Below are 19,524 nucleotides of genomic sequence, written 5' to 3'. Positions count from 1 at the left end.
TGGATGGGGGCCAGGGCTGTGGGCTGAGAGTGATGCAGTTTTGCAAGCTGCCCTTTGGGGATCCCGATCCCCCAACATTCCCAGCCCAGCCACCATTCCCATAAGATGCCAGCGGCATCCGAACAGGAAAACAGGCCCCTGTCTGTACCTGACCTTGAACCCAAACCATTGGGGTGAGTTCAGATCCAAGGTTGTCAAATCCAGACCTCGCCTTCAAGAGGATCCAGAGCCAGGGGGCAAGTTTTTGGCCCATAGAGGAGGAGAGAGCTGAATTATAGGCTGCTTGTGCATTGCCCAGGGGTGCCAACCACCCAGTGGGGCTCTAACCCCCTTTGGAAGGGGCCATGGTCGGGAAGCAGGAAGCACCAGGCGCAGGGCAATTTGTTGGTCTGTCTGCCGGCTGCAACAGCAAGGCCCTGTCAAGGGGGGGAGGGTGCCCCCACAATGGGACAAGCCCCGTTCTGTTAAGGGCCGTCAGACGAGTCCAGGGCACCCAGCAGCTGATGGGTCATGGGAGCCAGGGCCCCAGCAGTCCCCCCACTTCCACCCAGCAGTCCCCCCACTTCCCCCCAGCAGTCCATTAAGACTTCCAAACCTTGGCACACACCAGCATCTCCGCCTTAGAGAAAAGCCCTGGGAAGAGTCCTTGGGCCAGCATGGAAGGGACCCTGAACGGAACTGCTGGGTCCAGATCTCATCCCAGCACCCAACATCTGCATCCCAACCTGGGTCCGGAGCCAAACTCAGAACCCGACAGCTGGTTCTGGTTCCAGATCCGAAGCTGAAACCCAGCAGCTGGGTCTGGAACCAAACCTGCAGTTGGATTTAAGATGTAAGAAACCCACCACCTGGCTTTGCAAAAGGAGTTAACTCCGGCAGGCTGACGGTCCCAGCTCCTGTCCCTCGGCCAGATATAGACTGGACCCACTGCTGGGCCTTGGCACCAAGCGACGGACAGACCCAAACCGAAGGGGAGCAGGGAAATTTACACCTTGCTCAAAAATAAATGTTTAAAGCGTTTTCAAGATTTTGGATGAACGACAGGGCCAGGCGCGGGCAGGAGGTTCCAGGTTCCAGGACAGGGCTGCCAGGCTGCAAAACCCCAGCGTGGTAATGGTTAACCCCTGGCACTGCAGGGTGGGGGCAGACCTCCCGTCCACCCCCAACTGTTTGCATTAGCCCGCTAGAAAGCCTTAAAGGGTTAATTTTTGGTCTGGGAGTGGACAGCCAGGTTCTGGTCTCAGAACAGGGAGGGGAGTGGGGACTAGTGGTTAGCGTGGGTGGGGGTGCCCAGGAGCCAGGACGCCTGGGTTCTGTTCCCAGTTCTGGGAGTAGGGGTGGTGGTTAGGGCAGACAAAGGGCAGCCAGGACTCCTGGGTTCTGTGCAGGGCTCCAGAAGGGAGTGGGGTCTAGTGGTTGGGGGAGGGGCTGACAGCCAGGACTCCTGGGTTCTGTTCCCTTCCCCCTCTCGGCACAGTGGAAGGGGGTGTGGGAGAGGGCGGGTAGCTTTGAGATGCAACCCCCTGAGGTCTGTCGGTCTGTCGCTCGGCCCAGCCGAGCCCCCTTCGCAGGGGGGCACTTTTGCCGCTACCCCCCCACCCCACATTCGGAGTTTAGGGGCGTCTGAAAGAGGCTGCCTTGGGTGCCCCCCCTCCCCGCCCATCGCCCCCGCCCCGAGCCATCGCGCCCCCCCGCCCGAGCGCCCCGGGCCGCCGCAGCCATGTGAGCAGCCGGTCAGGTGTCCCCGGGGCCTGGGGCTGGCGCGGCGCCCGCTGCTGTTCCCGGCACCGCGCCCCGGGCGGACACGTGCGAGCCGTGACCTGATTGAGGGGGGGCGGCCGTGTCCTCTCCTGCCCCTTTGGCCTGATCGTCTGCTGCCCCCCCCCGCCCCGGCGTGCCCTCTCCTACCCCTGCCCCTCCCTTCTGCCCCCACCATGCCCTCTCCTACCCCCAGCCCTCCCTTGTGCCCTGTCCTACCCCTGCCCCTCCCTTCTGCCCTCTCCTACCCCTGCCCCTCCCTTCTGCCCCCGCCCCCTGGCGTGCCCTCTCCTACCCCCTAGCCCTCCCTTGTGCCCTCTCCTACCCCTACCCCTCCCTTCTGCCCCCACCTCCTGGCGTGCCCTCTCCTACCCCCCAGCCCTCCCTTGTGCCCTCTCCTACCCCTACCCCTCCCTTCTGCCCCCGCCCCCTGGCGTGCCCTCTCCTACCCCCCAGCCCTCCCTTGTGCCCTCTCCTACCCCTACCCCTCCCTTCTGCCCCCGCCCCCTGGCGTGCCCTCTCCTAACCCCTAGCCCTCCCTTCTGCCCTCTCCTACCCCCTACCCCTCCCTTCTGCCCCCGCCCCCTGGCGTGCCCTCTCCTACCCCCTAGCCCTCCCTTGTGCCCTGTCCTACCCCTGCCCCTCCCTTCTGCCCCCACCATGCCCTCTCCTACCCCCTAGCCCTCCCTTGTGCCCTCTCCTACCCCTCCCCCTCCCTTCTGCCCCTGCCCCCTGGCATGCCCTCTCCTACCCCCTAGCCCTCCCTTCTGCCCTGTCCTACCCCCTGCCCCTCCCTTCTGCCCCCACCATGCCCTCTCCTACCCCCTAGCCCTCCCTTGTGCCCTCTCCTACCCCTACCCCTCCCTTCTGCCCCCGCCCCCTGGCGTGCCCTCTCCTACCCCCCAGCCCTCCCTTGTGCCCTCTCCTACCCCTACCCCTCCCTTTTGCCCCCGACCCCCGGCGTGCCCTCTCCTACCCCCAGCCCTCCCTTGTGCCCTGTCCTACCCCCTGCCCCTCCCTTTTGCCCCCACCATGCCCTCTCCTACCCCCTAGCCCTCCCTTGTGCCCTCTCCTACCCCTACCCCTCCATTCTGCCCCTGACCCACGGCGTGCCCTCTCCTACCCCCAGCCCTCCCTTGTGCCCTGTCCTACCCCCTGCCCCTCCCTTCTGCCCCCACCCCCTGGTGTGCCCTCTCCTACCCCCAGCCCTCCCTTGTGCCCTCTCCTACCCCCTGCCCCTCCCTTCTGCCCCCACCCCCTGGCGTGCCCTCTCCTACCCCTGCCCCTCCCTTCTGCCCTCTCCTACCCCCAGCCCTCCCTTCTGCCCTGTCCTACCCCCGCCCCTCCCTTCTGCCCCCACCATGCCCTCTCCTACCCCCTAGCCCTCCCTTGTGCCCTCTCCTACCCCTACCCCTCCCTTCTGCTCCCGCCCCCTGGCGTGCCCTCTCCTACCCCCTAGCCCTCCCTTGTGCCCTGTCCTACCCCTGCCCCTCCCTTCTGCCCCCACCATGCCCTCTCCTACCCCCTAGCCCTCCCTTGTGCCCTCTCCTACCCCTCCCCCTCCCTTCTGCCCCTGCCCCCTGGCATGCCCTCTCCTACCCCCTAGCCCTCCCTTCTGCCCTGTCCTACCCCCTGCCCCTCCCTTCTGCCCCCACCATGCCCTCTCCTACCCCCTAGCCCTCCCTTGTGCCCTCTCCTACCCCTACCCCTCCCTTCTGCCCCCGCCCCCTGGTGTGCCCTCTCCTACCCCCCAGCCCTCCCTTGTGCCCTCTCCTACCCCTACCCCTCCCTTTTGCCCCCGACCCCCGGCGTGCCCTCTCCTACCCCCAGCCCTCCCTTGTGCCCTGTCCTACCCCCTGCCCCTCCCTTTTGCCCCCACCATGCCCTCTCCTACCCCCTAGCCCTCCCTTGTGCCCTCTCCTACCCCTACCCCTCCATTCTGCCCCTGACCCACGGCGTGCCCTCTCCTACCCCCAGCCCTCCCTTGTGCCCTGTCCTACCCCCTACCCCTCCCTTGTGCCCTGTCCTACCCCCTGCCCCTCCCTTCTGCCCCCACCCCCTGGTGTGCCCTCTCCTACCCCCAGCCCTCCCTTGTGCCCTCTCCTACCCCCTGCCCCTCCCTTCTGCCCCCACCCCCTGGCGTGCCCTCTCCTACCCCCAGCCCTCCATTGTGCCCTGTCCTACCCCCTGCCCCTCCCTTCTGCCCCCTGCCCCCTGGCATGCCCTCTCCTACCCCCTACCCCTCCCTTGTGCCCTGCCCTACTCCTGCCCCTCCCTTCTGCCCCCTGCCCCCTGGCATGCCCTCTCCTACCCCCTACCCCTCCCTCGTGCTCTGTCCTATCCCTGCCCCTCCCTTCTGCCCCCGACCCACGGCGTGCCCTCTCCTACCCCCTACCCCTCCCTCATGCCCTGTCCTACCCCTGCCCCTCCCTTCTGCCCCCTGCCCCCCAGCGTGCCCTCTCCTACCCCCTAGCTCTCCCTTGTGCCCTGTCCTACCCCTACCCCTGCCCCTCCCTTCTGCCCCCTGCCCCCCGGCGTGCCCTGTCCTACCCCCCCGCCCCTCCCTTGTGCCCTGTCTTACCCCTGCCCCTCCCTTCTGCCTCCTGCCCCCCAGTGTGCCCTTTCCTACCCCCTAGCCCTCCCTTGTGCCCTCTCCTGCCCCTGCCCCTTCCTTCTGCCGCCTGCCCCCTGGTGTGCTCTCTCCCAACCCCCTGCCCCGGTTGTGCCCCCTCTGCCCCCATTGTGCCATCTATGCCCTGCCCTGATTGTGCCCCCTTCTGCTTCCTGTCCCCCTGTCCTGACCCCTTCTGCCTCCCTCCTGTTGTGCTCACTCCTACCCCTGACCCCACATCCCCGGCATCATCTGTCTGTCCGTCCCTCTGTTAGCTAGAGAGAGGGGTGTCAATCCTCTCATTTCTGCTGCCAGCTTGGATTTTAATCAACTATACATGAGGAGGGGGGGGGCGTTTAAAAATTGCACTGGGCTACTCCAGTCCCAGCCCCTCCCAGCAGTGGGCACTGTAGGGAGCGGGGCAGGAGTGCTGGCCGGGGTCGAGGCGCTCCTGGGGACACCAGTCCCAGCCCCTCCCAGCAGGGGGCGCTGTGGGTGTCAGGTAAGAGAGAACTATTGACAGGCTGCCTGCACTTTCCTGCCCTGCCGAAAGTAACTGGGCTGGAGTCTTGCTGCGGAGTGGTGGGCACTGGCAGGCTGAGCCGGGGGAGAGAAAGCGGCTGGCCCATGTGGCTGTTATGAACGTATTCCTCAGGCCCTGTGGCTGTGTTACCTGGGCGCCAGGGCACGCCACTCCCCGGGGGCATGGTGAGAGCAGAGCCCGACGGCAGCCTGATCTCTCTCTGCCCCCAGGCCGAATGGCGAAAGGGGCAAATCCCCCAGCTGGCTTAGCCTGGCGCCTCCTCCCATCCCGCCTGGCAACCCGCTGCTGCAGCAAAGGGCCTCTCTGAGTTTCACCCCACCATTTTCAGGGAGCAGGCAGGGCTCGGCTGTAAATATTTGCTCTGAGCTGGAATTTGGGCTGCCGGGGGTTGAGTCCGGGCAGCGCCTGCCAGGTTAAAAGACCGGATCGGGGCCTTCTTAAAATCACAGGCACAACCCCAGAAAATACCGGGAGGGGCGGGGAGCGCTTATTTTGGGTGCGGGCGGGTTTAAAGGAATGTGTGACGGTTCCCACTGTGGGGGAACCGGTTCCCGCTGAGATCTTCGAGTCAAGAGCAGCTATTTTCCTGATATAGGTCACCAGGAACATGCGTGCGTGTGGGTGCCCACGTGCACAAGGGGGCGAGGTCTCCTCTACGCCTCCGTGGGCTCCCTCCACACAATCTTCAGGCAGGTTTCAGAGTAACAGCCGTGTCAGTCTGTATTCGCAAAAAGAAAAGGAGGACTTGTGGCACCTTAGAGACTAACCAATTTATTTGAGCATGAGCTTTCGTGAGCTACAACTCACGAAAGCTCATGCTCAAATAAATTGGTTAGTCTCTAAGGTGCCACAAGTCCTCCTTTTCTTTTTGCGAATCTTCAGGCAGTTTGCTGTGACTGAGGGTGGAGGGGCCTCTGCTAATGCAAAAGGCAGAACTGGGATGGCAGGAGGGCTCCCCCCACGCTCCCTCTGCCAGTACAGGTGGGGACTGAGGGGCATGGACGGGGGCTGAGTGTCCGACCTGGATTTGGCTCAAAGCTCTCGCTCAGAACTGGGCCTGCAGAGAGATGGAATCGAGGCAGCTGGCGTCCCCACACCCCCACCCTCCCCGCCCCGGGCAGCTCCACACGCCAGCGTCCCTGGGAATCTTGGCACGACCCCTGCTGTACCCTCAGACCCCTGGGCCGGCTCCCAGCGGGATGAGCCGGGTTTGCATTTTGTCATCTGTTTCTTTGCCCTACTTTCTGCAGCACGTGCCTCACTGCCCCACATTCCCCGCAGCCTCATCTCAGGGCTGCCCGGCGACTGTGTGTACGTGTGTGTGAGTTGGTGTACGCAGGCGGACACTGTGTTCCTCCCCCCCCACACACGCTGCAGCTCCACGTGAGACACTGGGCGAGCTCCAGGGGGGGCTCTGATCTCCCCATCTCCCAGCCAGGTGGGCTGTAGCTGCTCCCTGGTCCCGGCCCCTCCAGCTGTCTGTTGCCAAGGGAAGGGAAGGGACCCTGAGTCTGTGCAGGGGTTCGGAGATGATGGAGTTCGTCAGTTGCACAGATTTCTCCCTGCCCTGTGTCTCCATGTCTTTCATTTTTCATCCTCCCGTTTCATTTGCCCTGCCCCCTGTTCTTTTTCCCCCCTCTCCCATTACACTAGCCAGGCAGGAAAACATCTGTGTGCCCTCCAAGATTAAACCCTGGCAGGCCTGAGCCCTGGGGGATGGATGCCGGCCTGCGTCCCCCGATGCAGTTCCCCTGCCCCTACTGGAGGCTGCAGATCCTGAGTACCCTCTATCCCAGCTGTTGCTTCCTGCTGTTTTCTGCAGCAAGACTCAAGCCAAGATCCCCATCTGACCTCCCCCGCACTGCTCTCTCTCCCCCAGGCAGCGTGATCCTCTACGTGGGCTCCACGGCCGGCTCCAGCCCCACCCCGGGCAGCCCACCCAGCGGCTACCTGGTGCCCTCCCCGCAGCACTCCCTGCCCTCATCGCTGGAGGAGCTGACGCTGACTGAGATCGGAGCCATCAAGCCGCAGGGTTCCAGCTCGCCATCCTCGCCTAAGGTGGCCTTCCAGTTCCCGGAGGGGGTCAGGTACCCCAGCAAGGGCCAGTCGCCCCCCACGCAGAGCAGAGTTGCCACGGCCAAGCAGAACGGCGTGACCGGCACCTTCTCTAGTAAGTGACCAGGGCGCGCGCTGTCATCATCCCCCTTCTCCAGCTGGGGAAACTGAGGCACAGAGAGGGGAAGGGACAGCAACTCAGCAGTAGAATCCAGGAGTCCTGATGCCCTGGCCCTCTGCTCTAACCACTAGACACCACTCCTCTCCCAGAACTGTGGATAGAACCCAGGAGTCCTGACGCCCAGCCCCCCTGCTCTAACCACTAGACCATCCAAAGCAGCAGGAATACTGGGGGGTAGGGTACTCTCACATGAAGCCACAAGGGGCCAAATTGACACACAGCTGGGACCATGCACCCCCTCTTTGGGGGGTCCCCAGTCCTGTAGGGCTGGCAACCTAGTCTGGCTGGAAACAGGGGCATCTCCGAGAGGCTAGTTAGTGACTCTGGGCAGCAGTGGGAAGGGGGCTGGGTCTGAGGGAGACAGGTGAGACCCTGGGGCGGGGCAGATGGTTGGAGGGAGGGGGTGGAGCGCCCCTGGCTCTCCGTCGGGGAGGCTGCAGTGGGGTGGGCAGGAGGGGACCGAAGGAGTGTGATGCTCACCCCTCCCCCTCCCCCTTGCAGAGACGGGCGGGATGGTGCTACTGTGCAAGGTGTGCGGGGACATCGCCTCCGGCTTCCACTACGGCGTCCACGCCTGCGAGGGCTGCAAGGTGAGGAGGCGGGGCGGGGGCGGGGCTTCGGGGGCGGGGCCAGGGGGGGCTTCGGGGGCGGGGGGGGGACCAAGGGGACGCGCGGCGCCTCCTTGCAAGCCGGGGCGTCACCGTGGCGCCGTCTCCCCGGGCGACCCGGCTCAGAGGGGAGCTTGTTGCCAGCACCCCCCACCCCGAGCCGGCGGGGCGGGGCGGGGCGGGGGGGCACAGAGGGGCGGGGGGTGCCTGGCGCTGACCCCTCTCCCCGCTGGCCCCCTCCAGGGCTTCTTCCGCCGCAGCATCCAGCAGAACATCAACTACAAGATGTGCGTGAAGAACGAGAACTGCATGATCATGCGTATGAACCGCAACCGCTGCCAGCACTGCCGCTTCAAGAAGTGCCTGGCCGTGGGCATGTCCCGCGACGGTGAGCGCAGGGGGCCCGGCCCCCGGCCCCTCGCCCCGCCCCTGGCCCCCCCCGCCCCCCAGCCCCGCCCCTGGCCCTCCCCCCTGCCCCCCAGCCCCGCCCCTGGCCCTCCCCCCTGCCCCCCGCCCCGCCCCCGCCCGCCTCCCTGCCCCCCAGCCCCGCCCCCCAGCCCCGCCCCCGGCCGCCTCCCTGCCCCCCGCCCCGCCCCTGGCCCTCCCCCCTGCCCCCAGCCCCGCCCCCGGCCCTCCCCCCTGCCCCCAGCCCCGCCCCCGGCCGCCTCCCTGCTTACCCTGCCCGAGAGTCTACCCCACCTGCGATCCCAGCCCTGGGCTCCCCCCCCAATCCCCTCTGCCAGTGCCCCTCCCTCCCGACCCGCAGCCCCACGTGCGATCCCAGCCCTGGGCTCCCCCCCCCCATCCCCTCTGCCAGTGCCCCTCCCTCCCGACCCGCAGCCCCACCTGCGATCCCAGCCCTGGGCTCCCCCCCCCCATCCCCTCTGCCAGTGCCCCTCCCTCCCGACCCGCAGCCCCACCTGCGATCCCAGCCCTGGGCTCCCCCCCCCCCATCCCCTCTGCCAGTGCCCCTCCCTCCCGACCCGCAGCCCCACCTGTGATCCCAGCCCTGGGCTCCCCCCCACATCCCCTCTGCCAGTGCCCCTCCCTCCCGACCCGCAGCCCCACCTGTGATCCCAGCCCTGGGCTCCCCCCCACATCCCCTCTGCCAGTGCCCCTCCCTCCCGACCCGCAGCCCCACCTGTGATCCCAGCCCTGGGCTCCCCCCCACATCCCCTCTGCCAGTGCCCCTCAATCCCGACCCGCAGCCCCACCTGTGATCCCAGCCCTGGGCTCCCCCCCACATCCCCTCTGCCAGTGCCCCTCCCTCCCGACCCGCAGCCCCACCTGCGATCCCAGCCCTGGGCTCCCCCCCACATCCCCTCTGCCAGTGCCCCTCCCTCCCGACCCGCAGCCCCACCTGCGATCCCAGCCCTGGGCTCCCCCCGCCCCCATCCCCTCTGCCAGTGCCCCTCCCTCCCGACCCGCAGCCCCACCTGTGATCCCAGCCCTGGGCTCCCCCCCACATCCCCTCTGCCAGTGCCCCTCCCTCCCGACCCGCAGCCCCACCTGTGATCCCAGCCCTGGGCTCCCCCCCACATCCCCTCTGCCAGTGCCCCTCCCTCCCGACCCGCAGCCCCACCTGTGATCCCAGCCCTGGGCTCCCCCCCACATCCCCTCTGCCAGTGCCCCTCAATCCCAACCTGCAGCCCCCCGCCCTTTTATCCTGGCCGTGGTTCTCTCTTGTGCAGACTCTCTGAATTGTGCTGACTGTTTCTGATATGCCGTCAAACCACCCTTTCCCCAGGAGACCCACAAAGGAATCTAGCAGGGGATGGAGGAGGTGGCTTGAGGCGAAAGGCCAGGGCACTGCCCCCCTGCGGCCGGGACCCCACCTCCCCCTGAGGCAGCCATAGCTGCCTCCCTGCTGCTCTGGCCAGTCAGCAGCTGCCCCAGCTGATAAATGGGAGCTCTGTGCTGGGGGCTGATTTATGGCTCTGAGCAAGGGGGGGGGGCAGTGCTGTGGGGGGATGCCAGGGCCAGGCTGTGATTAATGGCTCGAGCTTCTCCCATCCGCTCATGATGTATTTGTTAGACTTTGAAATGGCTCCTCAGCATTAGCGTGGTAAGAATGGCCGGGAGGAGGGGTGTGGTGTGAAGGGGTGGTGGAGAGACCAAGAGATGGGCCGAGACCAGACCCAGATCCATGGAGGTGTGCTTGGATCAGCACCAGAACGATGGAGAAGGATCAGGATTGGGGTTGGGACCACACCCAGATCCATGGAGGTGGGCTTGGATTAGCACCAGAACTGCAGAGATGGGCCAGACCGGGATTAGGGCTCGAACTTGAGCCATGGAGATGGGTCGGGACTGGGACCAGAATCAGAACCAGGGAAGTGGACTGGGACTATGACCAGAGGTTCCCAACCTGGACCTCTTCACTGGGACTCTTGGCTCCCCCGGCTTCCCTCCTCCCCTCCCCGATGGTTCTGGCTCTCTGCTGGTTTGGGTCAGGAACGTGTGAGAACCAGCTCCCTGGATCTCAGCACCATCAACACCCAAATGCATGAGTCCTGCGCACCCGTCCAACCACTAGTCAGGGGCTGGGGGCAGCAGGGGCCAGGCTCCTGGGTCCCGCCTGTCACTTGGCGTATTGTGCCAGGTAAAGCTTGCTCACTGGTCCAGAGTGCAGGGCAGAGGGGCACACAAAGGCAAAGTAGAGCCTAAGGGTGAGCAAACAGCCCGGGGATCTCGCCTCCCTTGGGCCTGATCCTCACAGGCAGGTGGGGGGAATCAGGAACTAAACCCCAAGACTGAGCAGCAGCCTCAAGAGCTCCCCAAAACCCCAGCTGCCAGGGGGTGTAGGGCAGGAAAGGCCCACGGACATTATCCAGGCTCACAGCTGCTGTGTTAACAAGGGGGGGGACTGCAGAGAGGGGCAGGGACTGGTGGGGGAATAGGGAGAGATGTGGTATAGAGTGGGGAGGAAAGAGTCAGGGACAGGGAGGTGAGGGTATGGGAGGAGGATGGGGGGAGGGCTGGGGAAGGGAGGGAAGGGGGTGGGGAGGGAATCCCAGGATGCTCTCCCCACCACTAGCCCTGCCAGTTCCAGGCCCATCTGGGGCTTTGCGGGGGCAGCGGGATCCTGTGTGCGGGAAAGAAGGTTTCCAGGTCACGGCTGCCATGTGCAGCCCCCGCTCCAGCTCAGGCTATGGCAGCAGCTCCCAGAGCAGGCAGCAGCCTCCAGACTTTCCCCCCTAATCTCCCCCGCACGCTACTCCCCACCAAGCCCCAGGTGGGCGTGAGAACCAGGCTCTCTGCCCTGCCCAACACGGGGCTCGTTCACCTCCCACACATGTCCCCTCGCCTGAGGCTGCAGCACTGGGGTCCGATCCTGCTTTCGTTGCCATGTTTCCATGCAGGATTGGGCCCCTCCGTGCTACACCCGCCAGGGGCGCAGTGTGGGGAGGGGGGAATCCCTGGGGCTACTCCTCCCCTTCCCCTGTTCCTTCCACCCCTGTGATCCACCCCATCCCCACCCAGCACGGGCAGGGCTGGAAATTCACTCCCGGGAAAGTCTCTTGTTGGGTCAGAGTTATTCTGCTGTCGGGCCTCAGCGGAGCAAGGAAGGAGAAATTGGGGGAAAGTGGGGGCTGGGGATAAGGAAGATACTTGTTATCATCAGCTAGAGGTCTCCGAGCACTTTGCAAAGTGGAGCAGTATCACTTTCCCCAACTTAACAGATGGGGAAACTGAGGCACAGAGCAAGCAAGTGTCTTGCATAGCAAATTGGAGTTGGTATGAGAACGCAGGAGTCCTGGATCCCTTCTCTTTCCCCACCCACAACCACTAGATCCTCACTTCTTGGGGCGGGGAATAGAATCCAGGAGTCCTGGCTCCTCTTTCCCCTGCTCTAATTAGACATCACTCGCCAAGGGTGGGAATAGAACCCAGGAGTCCTGACTTCCCTGCTCTAACCTTCTAGTCCCACTCCCCTCCCAGAGCTGGGGATAGAACCCAGGAGTCCTGACTCCCAGCCTCCCCTGCTCTAACCATCCCCCCACTCCAGTCCTCCAACCAGGAATAGAACTCTGGGCTCTGTAGCTGCCTGCCAAAGATCTGATCTGACACCCACGCAGCCATATTGACTGTAATGAGTCTCTCCTGATTTACATCAGCTTATGTCTGGCCTCAGGTCGGGACTTGGGGGAACCCCCTGAGTGGTGAGACCAGCAGGCAGGAGCAGAGGGAGCCACTCGGTCTGTCTGTCTCAAGGAGCCTTGATAAAATCTCATACTCCCCCCCCGCCTCCCCCATCTCTGCCTCAAGAGGCTCTAGAGGTGAATCCCACACCTCAGCAGAGGTGCTAGACCGTCCTATAGCAGTAAATTGCCCCAGCCCCTCTGTGCGTCTCCCATGGGCCTTGGTGCTGCTCCTGACTCACTGACCTCATTACGGAGAGAAGTGGAGCAGAGATGTGCCAGGCAGGGGGTGATCTGGGCAGAGGAAGGGGGATAGGCAAAGGTGCCACTGCGGGGAGGGGGGAGACATCAGCCAGTGGTGGGGGAGGGGCGCATGCGGGGGGTTTTGTAGGGCGTGTGGGGTGCAAAGCGAGCTGTGTCAGTCTCGACACACAGACCTCCAGAGGGAAGAGAAACAGCTGCATCGTGGGAGGCAGCTCTGCGATGCAGCGTGCTCTGGGGTGGAGCACAGAAGCCAAGCGCAACCATGTAGAACAGGACATTACTGTTACTACCTGCCGTGACTGGGGCCCTGCTGCATGCCCCACGAAGGGAACTGTGGGGGGTGACAAGCCCCTAGCGCCACCTCCTACTGCCTGGCCCTGGGGGGGGGGGGGCTCTCCACCCAGTGCTGCTGGCTCGCTCCCTCCCCATTGCTCTCTACCCCCAGTGGGGGGTGCTCACGAGTGCACCCCTAGTGCCTGCCCAGCTCACGCCCTCTCTCCTTCCTCCCTCGCCCCGGCAGCTGTGCGCTTCGGGCGCATCCCCAAGCGGGAGAAGCAGCGCCTGATGGACGAGATGCAGAGCTACATGATCAGCCTGAACGAGGCCCCCATGGACGTGGGGCTGGGGCCCGAGGGGGAGGCGCCCCCCAGCCCCGATGCCCAGGAGGAGGAGGCCATTGGCGCCATCTCGCGGGCCTATCATGACATCTTTGTCAGCGGGCAGGACCGGCTGGGCAAGCGGGCTGAGCCCTACCCCTCGCTCAGCTACACTGACCAACAGCTCAACAACGGCGATGCCTACGGGCAGTACGACTCGGCCCGCCTGCCCCTCTCCGGCTACGACGCCTGCCCCCAGGAGGCCCCCGGCTACGTGGACAACGGGCCCCGCCGCTTCGGCAACGACATCTACCAGGCCCAGCAGGCTGGGTATCTGGCCAACGCTGGACACTACCCCTCTTTCGAGTATGGCTACTCCGAGAGGGCATGCCCCTGGCGCTCGGCCACCAGCAGAGGCATTGTAAGTAGCCGGGCACGACCCCCGATGGCAGGGGTTAGGAGGGAGGGCACGGGCTCGCCCCTGGGGGGAAGCAGGACTGGCTCAGCTGGGTGTCCAGAGGGGGAAATTGACACCTAGAGACGGGGAGTGACTGGCCCAAGCTTACTCAGCTGAGTCAGAGTTGGGATGAGAACCCCGCCCTAACTATTAGACCCCACTCCCTTCCCAGAGCTGGGAATAGAACCAGAGTCCTGAAACCCAGCTCCCCCCACCCCCGCTCTAACCACTAGACCCTACCCCACCAAACAAAGGACCAGGAATACAACCCAGGAGTCCTGACTCCCAGACCCACCCCTCCACTCTAACCATTAGACCCCCTCCCCTCCCAGAGTCAGGAATAGAACCCAGGAGTCCTGACTCTCTCTAATTCCTAAACTGTTGCCATCTGATTGTATTCAAATCCCTCCACCCCTCCCTGCCCCATAGTAACTTCCTCCCCCTTCGGGTTCCCAGTGGGAATGAAGGGCGCTCTGCACCCCTCTGGGTTGGGCCCCAGAGCCCCAGATCTGCAGCTGGATTGACACCAAGAAGCAACTTGGTTCTTAAGAGTTGGCTCCCCCTGCTGGGCAGCAGCGGTGCTGCTGCACCCTCATGCGCTCTAGGCTGCATACCAGGGCGGGTCTGTCTCTGCAACCCCATGTGTTGCCCCTCGGGCTCAAATACAATCTCCTTTGGGGAGACTCCTCCCCCACCCCCGCAACAATCTGAGATGCCAGATCCTTGCCAGCCGCAATCCAGAGTCACTGAGCCCCACAAATGTGGACCCCCTTCGAAATCTGGATCTCGTTCCTCCTATTCCTCCAAATCTGGATCTGATTCTCCAACTCCCCCCAAATCTGGCTCTGAGCCCCCCCCATCTGGATCTGATTCCCCCATCCCCAAAGTTTTCAGTGTGTTTCCATTCTGGGGTCCCAATCCAGGCCCACCCTGCCCAGGTTAGGAGGCTGGTGCTCCTCTTGTCCCTCCCTGCATTGCTGACCTGCCTTGCTCTCCCCACCCAGGCATGCCCTTTGAACGCCAGCCCATACTGCAGCAACAGCAAGAGCAGCCAGCAGGTGTGGGAGGAGTTCTCCCAGTGCTTCACGCCTGCTGTCAAGGAGGTGGTGGAGTTCGCCAAGAGCATCCCAGGCTTCCAGTCGCTCTGCCAACAGGACCAGGTCATGCTCCTCAAAGCAGGCACCTTCCAGGTCAGTCAGATGCCCCACCAGCCTGAATCTGGGCCTCTCCTGCCTGGAGCGTGGCCTCGGGTTGAACCTGTAGCTTTGACCCCTGCGAGGTCGGGTCTGGTCTTTTCCCTTCACCCTGAGCTGACACACTGACTTGCTGGGGATATCACAGGGAGCTGGGTGGCTATAAAACCCCATCACAGGGAGAGAACCACAGGTCCCCCCAAGATTGGTGATGTCTGGGAACCAGAAAGTGGGTGCCCAAAAGGGACCCCGGAGGAGGAACACAGGCTCAGTTACCCAGAAACTGTGACCTAAACTAGACAAATTATGACTTGAAATAAAGCACAGATTTTTATGTGAGTGTAATTAACTATCAGCACAACTTTTACAGTCAATAAGTCCCAACATGGGGAGCAGATATTTTGTAGCGGGCTCTTCGGTCTAGCAGAGAAAGGTCTGACACCGGCCAATGGCTGGAAGTTGAAGCTATAGACAAGTTTAGGCTGGAAATCAGGTGTAAATTTTTAACGGTGGGAGTAATTAACCATTGGAACAATTTCCCAAAGATCATGGTAGATTCTCCATCACTGGCAATTTTAAAATCAAGACTGGATGTTTCTCTAAAAGATCTGCCCTAGGAATTATTTGGGGAAAATTCTTTGGCCTGGATTATCCAGGAGGTCAGATTAGATGATCACAATGATCCCTTCTGGCCTTGGAATCTATGTGTGTGTCCCTCTATGCTGGAGGGAGCAAGGCCTCTTTTTTTTCGTGTGCGCCCCCTACTGTCTGGAATCAGAACTACTGACCTGTGTGTCATAGCCCCCATATGGCTAACTGCCATGGGAGATTCTCCTCTAGCTCAGGGCTTTTGCAGCAGGAGGATTCAGCTGGGTTCTGCCCCTGCTGTCTATGTGGCCATGTCATGCTGGGCACAGATTCTGTTATATTGTGTTTTATGTGGGAAACATCAGGTGGGGGATAAACTGCTGTCCTAGTGGTTCCAGAGTTCCCTTCGTGAGTTCGTCTGTGGGGATCAAACCCAGGACGTGTGTCTCCAAACAGCTTGAGATAAAACTTCCGTAGCCTGGCAGCACCTGTAGAGAAGGTTCATCCACCCATGTCCATGTCCCAGGCACTAAACCCACCCTACTACCATGGAGCACCCTCATCCCAAGCCTCAGAGCTGCCAGGGCTATTCAATTTTCCACCCAGGCAGCTTGTACAGCACCCTCGACTCCCACTGGGAAGCCCAAGAGGGAGGAAGTTACTCCAGGGCAGGGTCGGGGATCGAATCCATTACCTGCATCTAAAGACCTAGTGGCTAGAGCACTGAACTGGGGCTTAGGACAGGCTGTTTCCCCTCTCTGTGCCTCAGTTTCCCCATCTGTAAGATAGGGATAATGATACTGACCTGCTTTGAGAGCTACTGATGACAAGTTCTAGGCCAGGGCTAGGTACTATTCTGATTATCATTGCCTGAGCTAAGAGACCAGGTCATAGGAATATAGGAGGGGAAAGGCTTCCTGGGTCAATGAGTCCAGTCCCCTGCTATCACAGGCAACCCAGGCTTATAATTATGTAACTCATCTGAGGACCCTTGGCACCCCCAGATTCCTAAACCCTGTACACTGTCTGGTCACTCACGGGGGACATTATCTGGATGCCCCCCACCGTGGTGCTTGTGTCAGAGCGCCCCCTGCAGGCTCAGCTCTGACCTTCTCCTCCCCTCCCGCAGGTGCTGATGGTGCGGTTCTCCTCCCTCTTCAACCCCAAGGAGAAGGTGGTGACGTTCCTGAGCGGCGAGACCTACTCGCTCTGCAGCCTGCGCTCTATGGGCATGGGCTGCCTGCTGGACGCCATGTTCGAGTTCAGCGAGAAGCTCGGCTCCCTCGGGCTGGACGCCCAGGAGATGGCGCTCTTCATGGCTGTCGTCCTTGTTTCAGCAGGTGGGTGCGCGCCCCGGGGGAATCTCTGATGCCGGCTCTCTCTCTGCAGAGCCACACAGGTGACGTCAGCTACAATCCCCCTGCAAAGCCCATCCCTGGGTGTATCGGGCCAGGTGTTCTGCACTATGCAGGCTGGCCCACTGCTAAAAGCCCTGCTGCCTGTTCTCTACGCTTGGCCCTGGGGGCAAGGACAATGATGGAGCCGGAGTCCCCCATGTCCCTCAGGGATCGCACCCCCAGTGCATGCAGCATGCTGTTGCACATGGAGCTGAACCCGCCTGGGACCTTCCAGACCCCCCACTGAACAGGACTGACTGTGGCAGCTCCCTGGGCTAAAGCTTTCCAGGGAAGCCTTCTCCTAGTGTTTCGACAGAAGGGTCGCCGCCGGTGGGTGTTAGAGGTGGGAAAAGACCTAACTGGGCACCACTTTGTCCAGCCTGGTTTTAAACGTCCCATCCCTTCCCGCAGAACACTCTTCCCCAGGCTGAGATCTCAGCATTAGGAAGCCTCTCCTCGCAGTTTGTGAGCTGTTGCGTGTGTCAAACACCCTATACCGCTATCATGGAGGGAGATTCCCCTGCAGCGGGGACCAGTTGCTTTTTTTTGAAGCAGGTTGGGTATTAATGTCATGACTCATCTGGTTCATAGATCGCTCTGGCATCTCAGATGTGGATGCCGTGGAAATTCTTCAGGAGACCCTCATCCGGGCCCTGCGGACTCTGGTGACGAAGAAGCATCCCGACGATTCCACCCTCTTCCCCAAACTCCTCCTGCGCCTTCCCGACCTGCGGACCCTCAACAACCAGCACTCGGAGAAGCTCCTGGCCTTCCGGATCGATCCTTAAGCCCACCGGAGACGCCCACCCTCCGAGCCTAGGGGGAGAAGGATCAAGAACAGTCACCGGACCCAGCACCTCGGGCTGCATTTAGCTCTTTCGAAGACGAGGAAGGAGGGCTCTGGCGTTGCAGGGCAGCACGTGGCCTGTCAAAGCCGGGCTCTGCCAGCGCACATCCCCCAACCCGGGGTGATCGGGTTCAGGAGGAGAGAGCACACTTCCCGCACGGCGCTCTGTGCCGCACAGCAAGGCCTGGAGAGCGTAGAGAACATGCGTCCGAACTGACCGCACCAACACAGACACAGTGTATATATGTGTATAGAACTCTCGCTCTGTATTGTGTTGAGGTTCTAGTCTATATATAAAGAGCCTGGATATGTTGTACATACTGCGTATCGGTAGATCTCGGGGGGGGGGAACGGGACAGCTCACCCCACTCAAGTTTCATTTGAAGATCTAGTTCCTTCTTAGGGTGCATGCTGTTTTAGCTCATTCCTCTCTGCCTCCACCCTCCATTCGTACCAGCCCTCTCCTATGCGTGGCTTGTGGAGCTGTGCTCTGTGGACGGTATAGGATAGACTGGATCAGAAAACGATATCCAAGGAGCCTTTTCGTCAGGGATGGTAGGAGCACTCGTCCGGTCCATTTCCATCGGCCAGGGAGGGGCCGGGGCAGTTCTCTCCCCCACCCCCGTCCTGTGCTGTGCGTTTTCCTGGCTGGTATTTTTTAAACACGTCTCACGCCGTCAGGGCTTCCAGGGAGTTTTCGGAAGAGGCTGGCGCGTGATGGCTTGGCTGGACAGGTGTGGGATGTGCTGGTTGTGTGGGGGCGCTGTCTCTCAGATGGGAGAGGTTGAAGGAGGCAGATCTTGAGTGCAAGCAGGTGACTGAAGTAGGAGAAAGGGTTTAATCGCCACTCCTCCCCCACTGGAACCTGGGGGTGTCTCTCCACCTTGGCTATTCCAGAAGAGATGGGATTAAGTCAGCCCTGGTGAGGAGGAGGTTAATGAAACCCTTCTGCTTCTTTCCTCTGTCCGGGGCAGTGCGCTTCGTACAGCCCTCCCTGCCAGGCTTCCCACGATTCCCCTCCGAGCCTGGAACAGAACTCGGGAGTCCTGCCTCTCACCACATCTGCTCTAACCACTAGACCCCGTCCCCGAGCCAGGAAGACTGGCTCCTGTTCCCCACCCCCATGGTCTAACCAGTAGACCCCACTCCCCTCCCAGAGCCACAATTACAACCCAAACGTCCTGAATCTCATTCTCCCCACCCCAGCCACTAGACAGCTCCCCCACTGCAGAAGAGCCTGGCTCTGTTTTTGTGGAGGTGGCACTTTAGACTGTTATAAGATGGAGACAAGTCTGGGGACCAGAAGTGGGGCCAAAGCTCCCCAGCTTTGCATTTCGATACATATCAGATCCTGAAGGTCCGCGGGGAGAGGGAATTAGCACACCAGAAGGGAGCACTTTATAGCTTGTGTTTGGTTCTTTGCCGAGCTCAGAACATCTGCAGGGAGAGGGGGAGCTGGGCCACGCCTCAGCTCCTGGCCCTGGGGCTCTGTTCTTTGTTTGTTTGTTTTTTTTAAAAAAAAGCAACAAAACTTTGCACTTTTCTGAAAAATATAAATGTACAGAAAAAAATAAACTATCCCCTATCCCAACTCGGAGCATATCAGCAAAGGGATGCCCCCCTGGGGCACGGCTGCGAAAAGCCCTAGTGCCTGGCAGTGGAAGAAAAGAAACGGTTTATTTTTGGTCTAATATTGAAGTGCAATAAATAAAATAAAGACTTGCTTAACGTTGAGCTGAGCGTGTACAGTTTGGTATTGTTGCTTTTCCAAGTGCACCCCTCGCCGAGACCAGATCCCCCTTGCACTAGGTGCTGTCCATCCATAGCCCCAAGTCCCCAGCTCCTGGAGTTGTGGGAATCTATGGCAATTTCAATTTTTCAGTTTCTAGCTCTCGTGGTTGGGGAAAACATGACCTCCTAAGGGTCTGAATGCCTTACTAATGAGGGCCTTATTATGTTCCCATGTACACAGGTGTAAATCTGGAGTCACTCCAGATATTCACTGACATCGTTCAGATTATCATCTGGTTTAGGATGCAATTTTACTCTGTCAGGATGATTTCTCTTTTCTCCCTTCTGTTCATTCCCTTACTGATTGGCCCACAGAGCCACCTGCTGGATAGCTCTATCCAGCTATCTATCCTCATGCACCCCCTCCTATCTAGCTAGCTAGCCCAGTAGTTCTCAAACTTTTGTACTGGTGACCCCTTTCACATACCAAGCCTCTGAGTGTGACCCTCCCTTATAAATTAAAAACACTTTTTTATATATTTAACACCATTA

At 61.5% G+C, this 19,524-nt stretch overlaps 1 protein-coding gene across 2 annotated transcripts in view; it reads left to right on the top strand.

Moving 5' to 3' along the window:
- Window positions 1-18,975, top strand: part of LOC311510787 (nuclear receptor subfamily 1 group D member 2-like) — a 29,211-nt gene extending 10,236 nt beyond the window's left edge. The window contains exons 2-8 of one of the 2 annotated variants that reach the window (XM_084610767.1): window positions 6,793-7,083; window positions 7,651-7,739; window positions 8,001-8,145; window positions 12,684-13,180; window positions 14,221-14,406; window positions 16,127-16,337; window positions 16,986-18,975. In XM_084610767.1, coding sequence (XP_084466893.1) covers window positions 6,793-7,083; window positions 7,651-7,739; window positions 8,001-8,145; window positions 12,684-13,180; window positions 14,221-14,406; window positions 16,127-16,337; window positions 16,986-17,182 — 1,616 coding nt within the window. In that variant the 3' untranslated portion in view covers window positions 17,183-18,975. Of the gene's footprint in view, window positions 1-6,493; window positions 7,084-7,650; window positions 7,740-8,000; window positions 8,146-12,683; window positions 13,181-14,220; window positions 14,407-16,126; window positions 16,338-16,985 lie in introns of those variants that run through there. The other variant, XM_084610766.1, reaches the window with a different exon arrangement.
- The last annotated feature ends 549 nt before the right edge of the window (window positions 18,976-19,524 follow it).

The sequence above is a fragment of the Lepidochelys olivacea genome (assembly GCF_965140295.1).
Source record: "Lepidochelys olivacea isolate rLepOli2 genome assembly, chromosome: 20".
In the NCBI taxonomy this organism is placed as follows: domain Eukaryota; kingdom Metazoa; phylum Chordata; order Testudines; family Cheloniidae; genus Lepidochelys; species Lepidochelys olivacea.
This window is presented reverse-complemented; position numbering and strand designations above follow the sequence as displayed.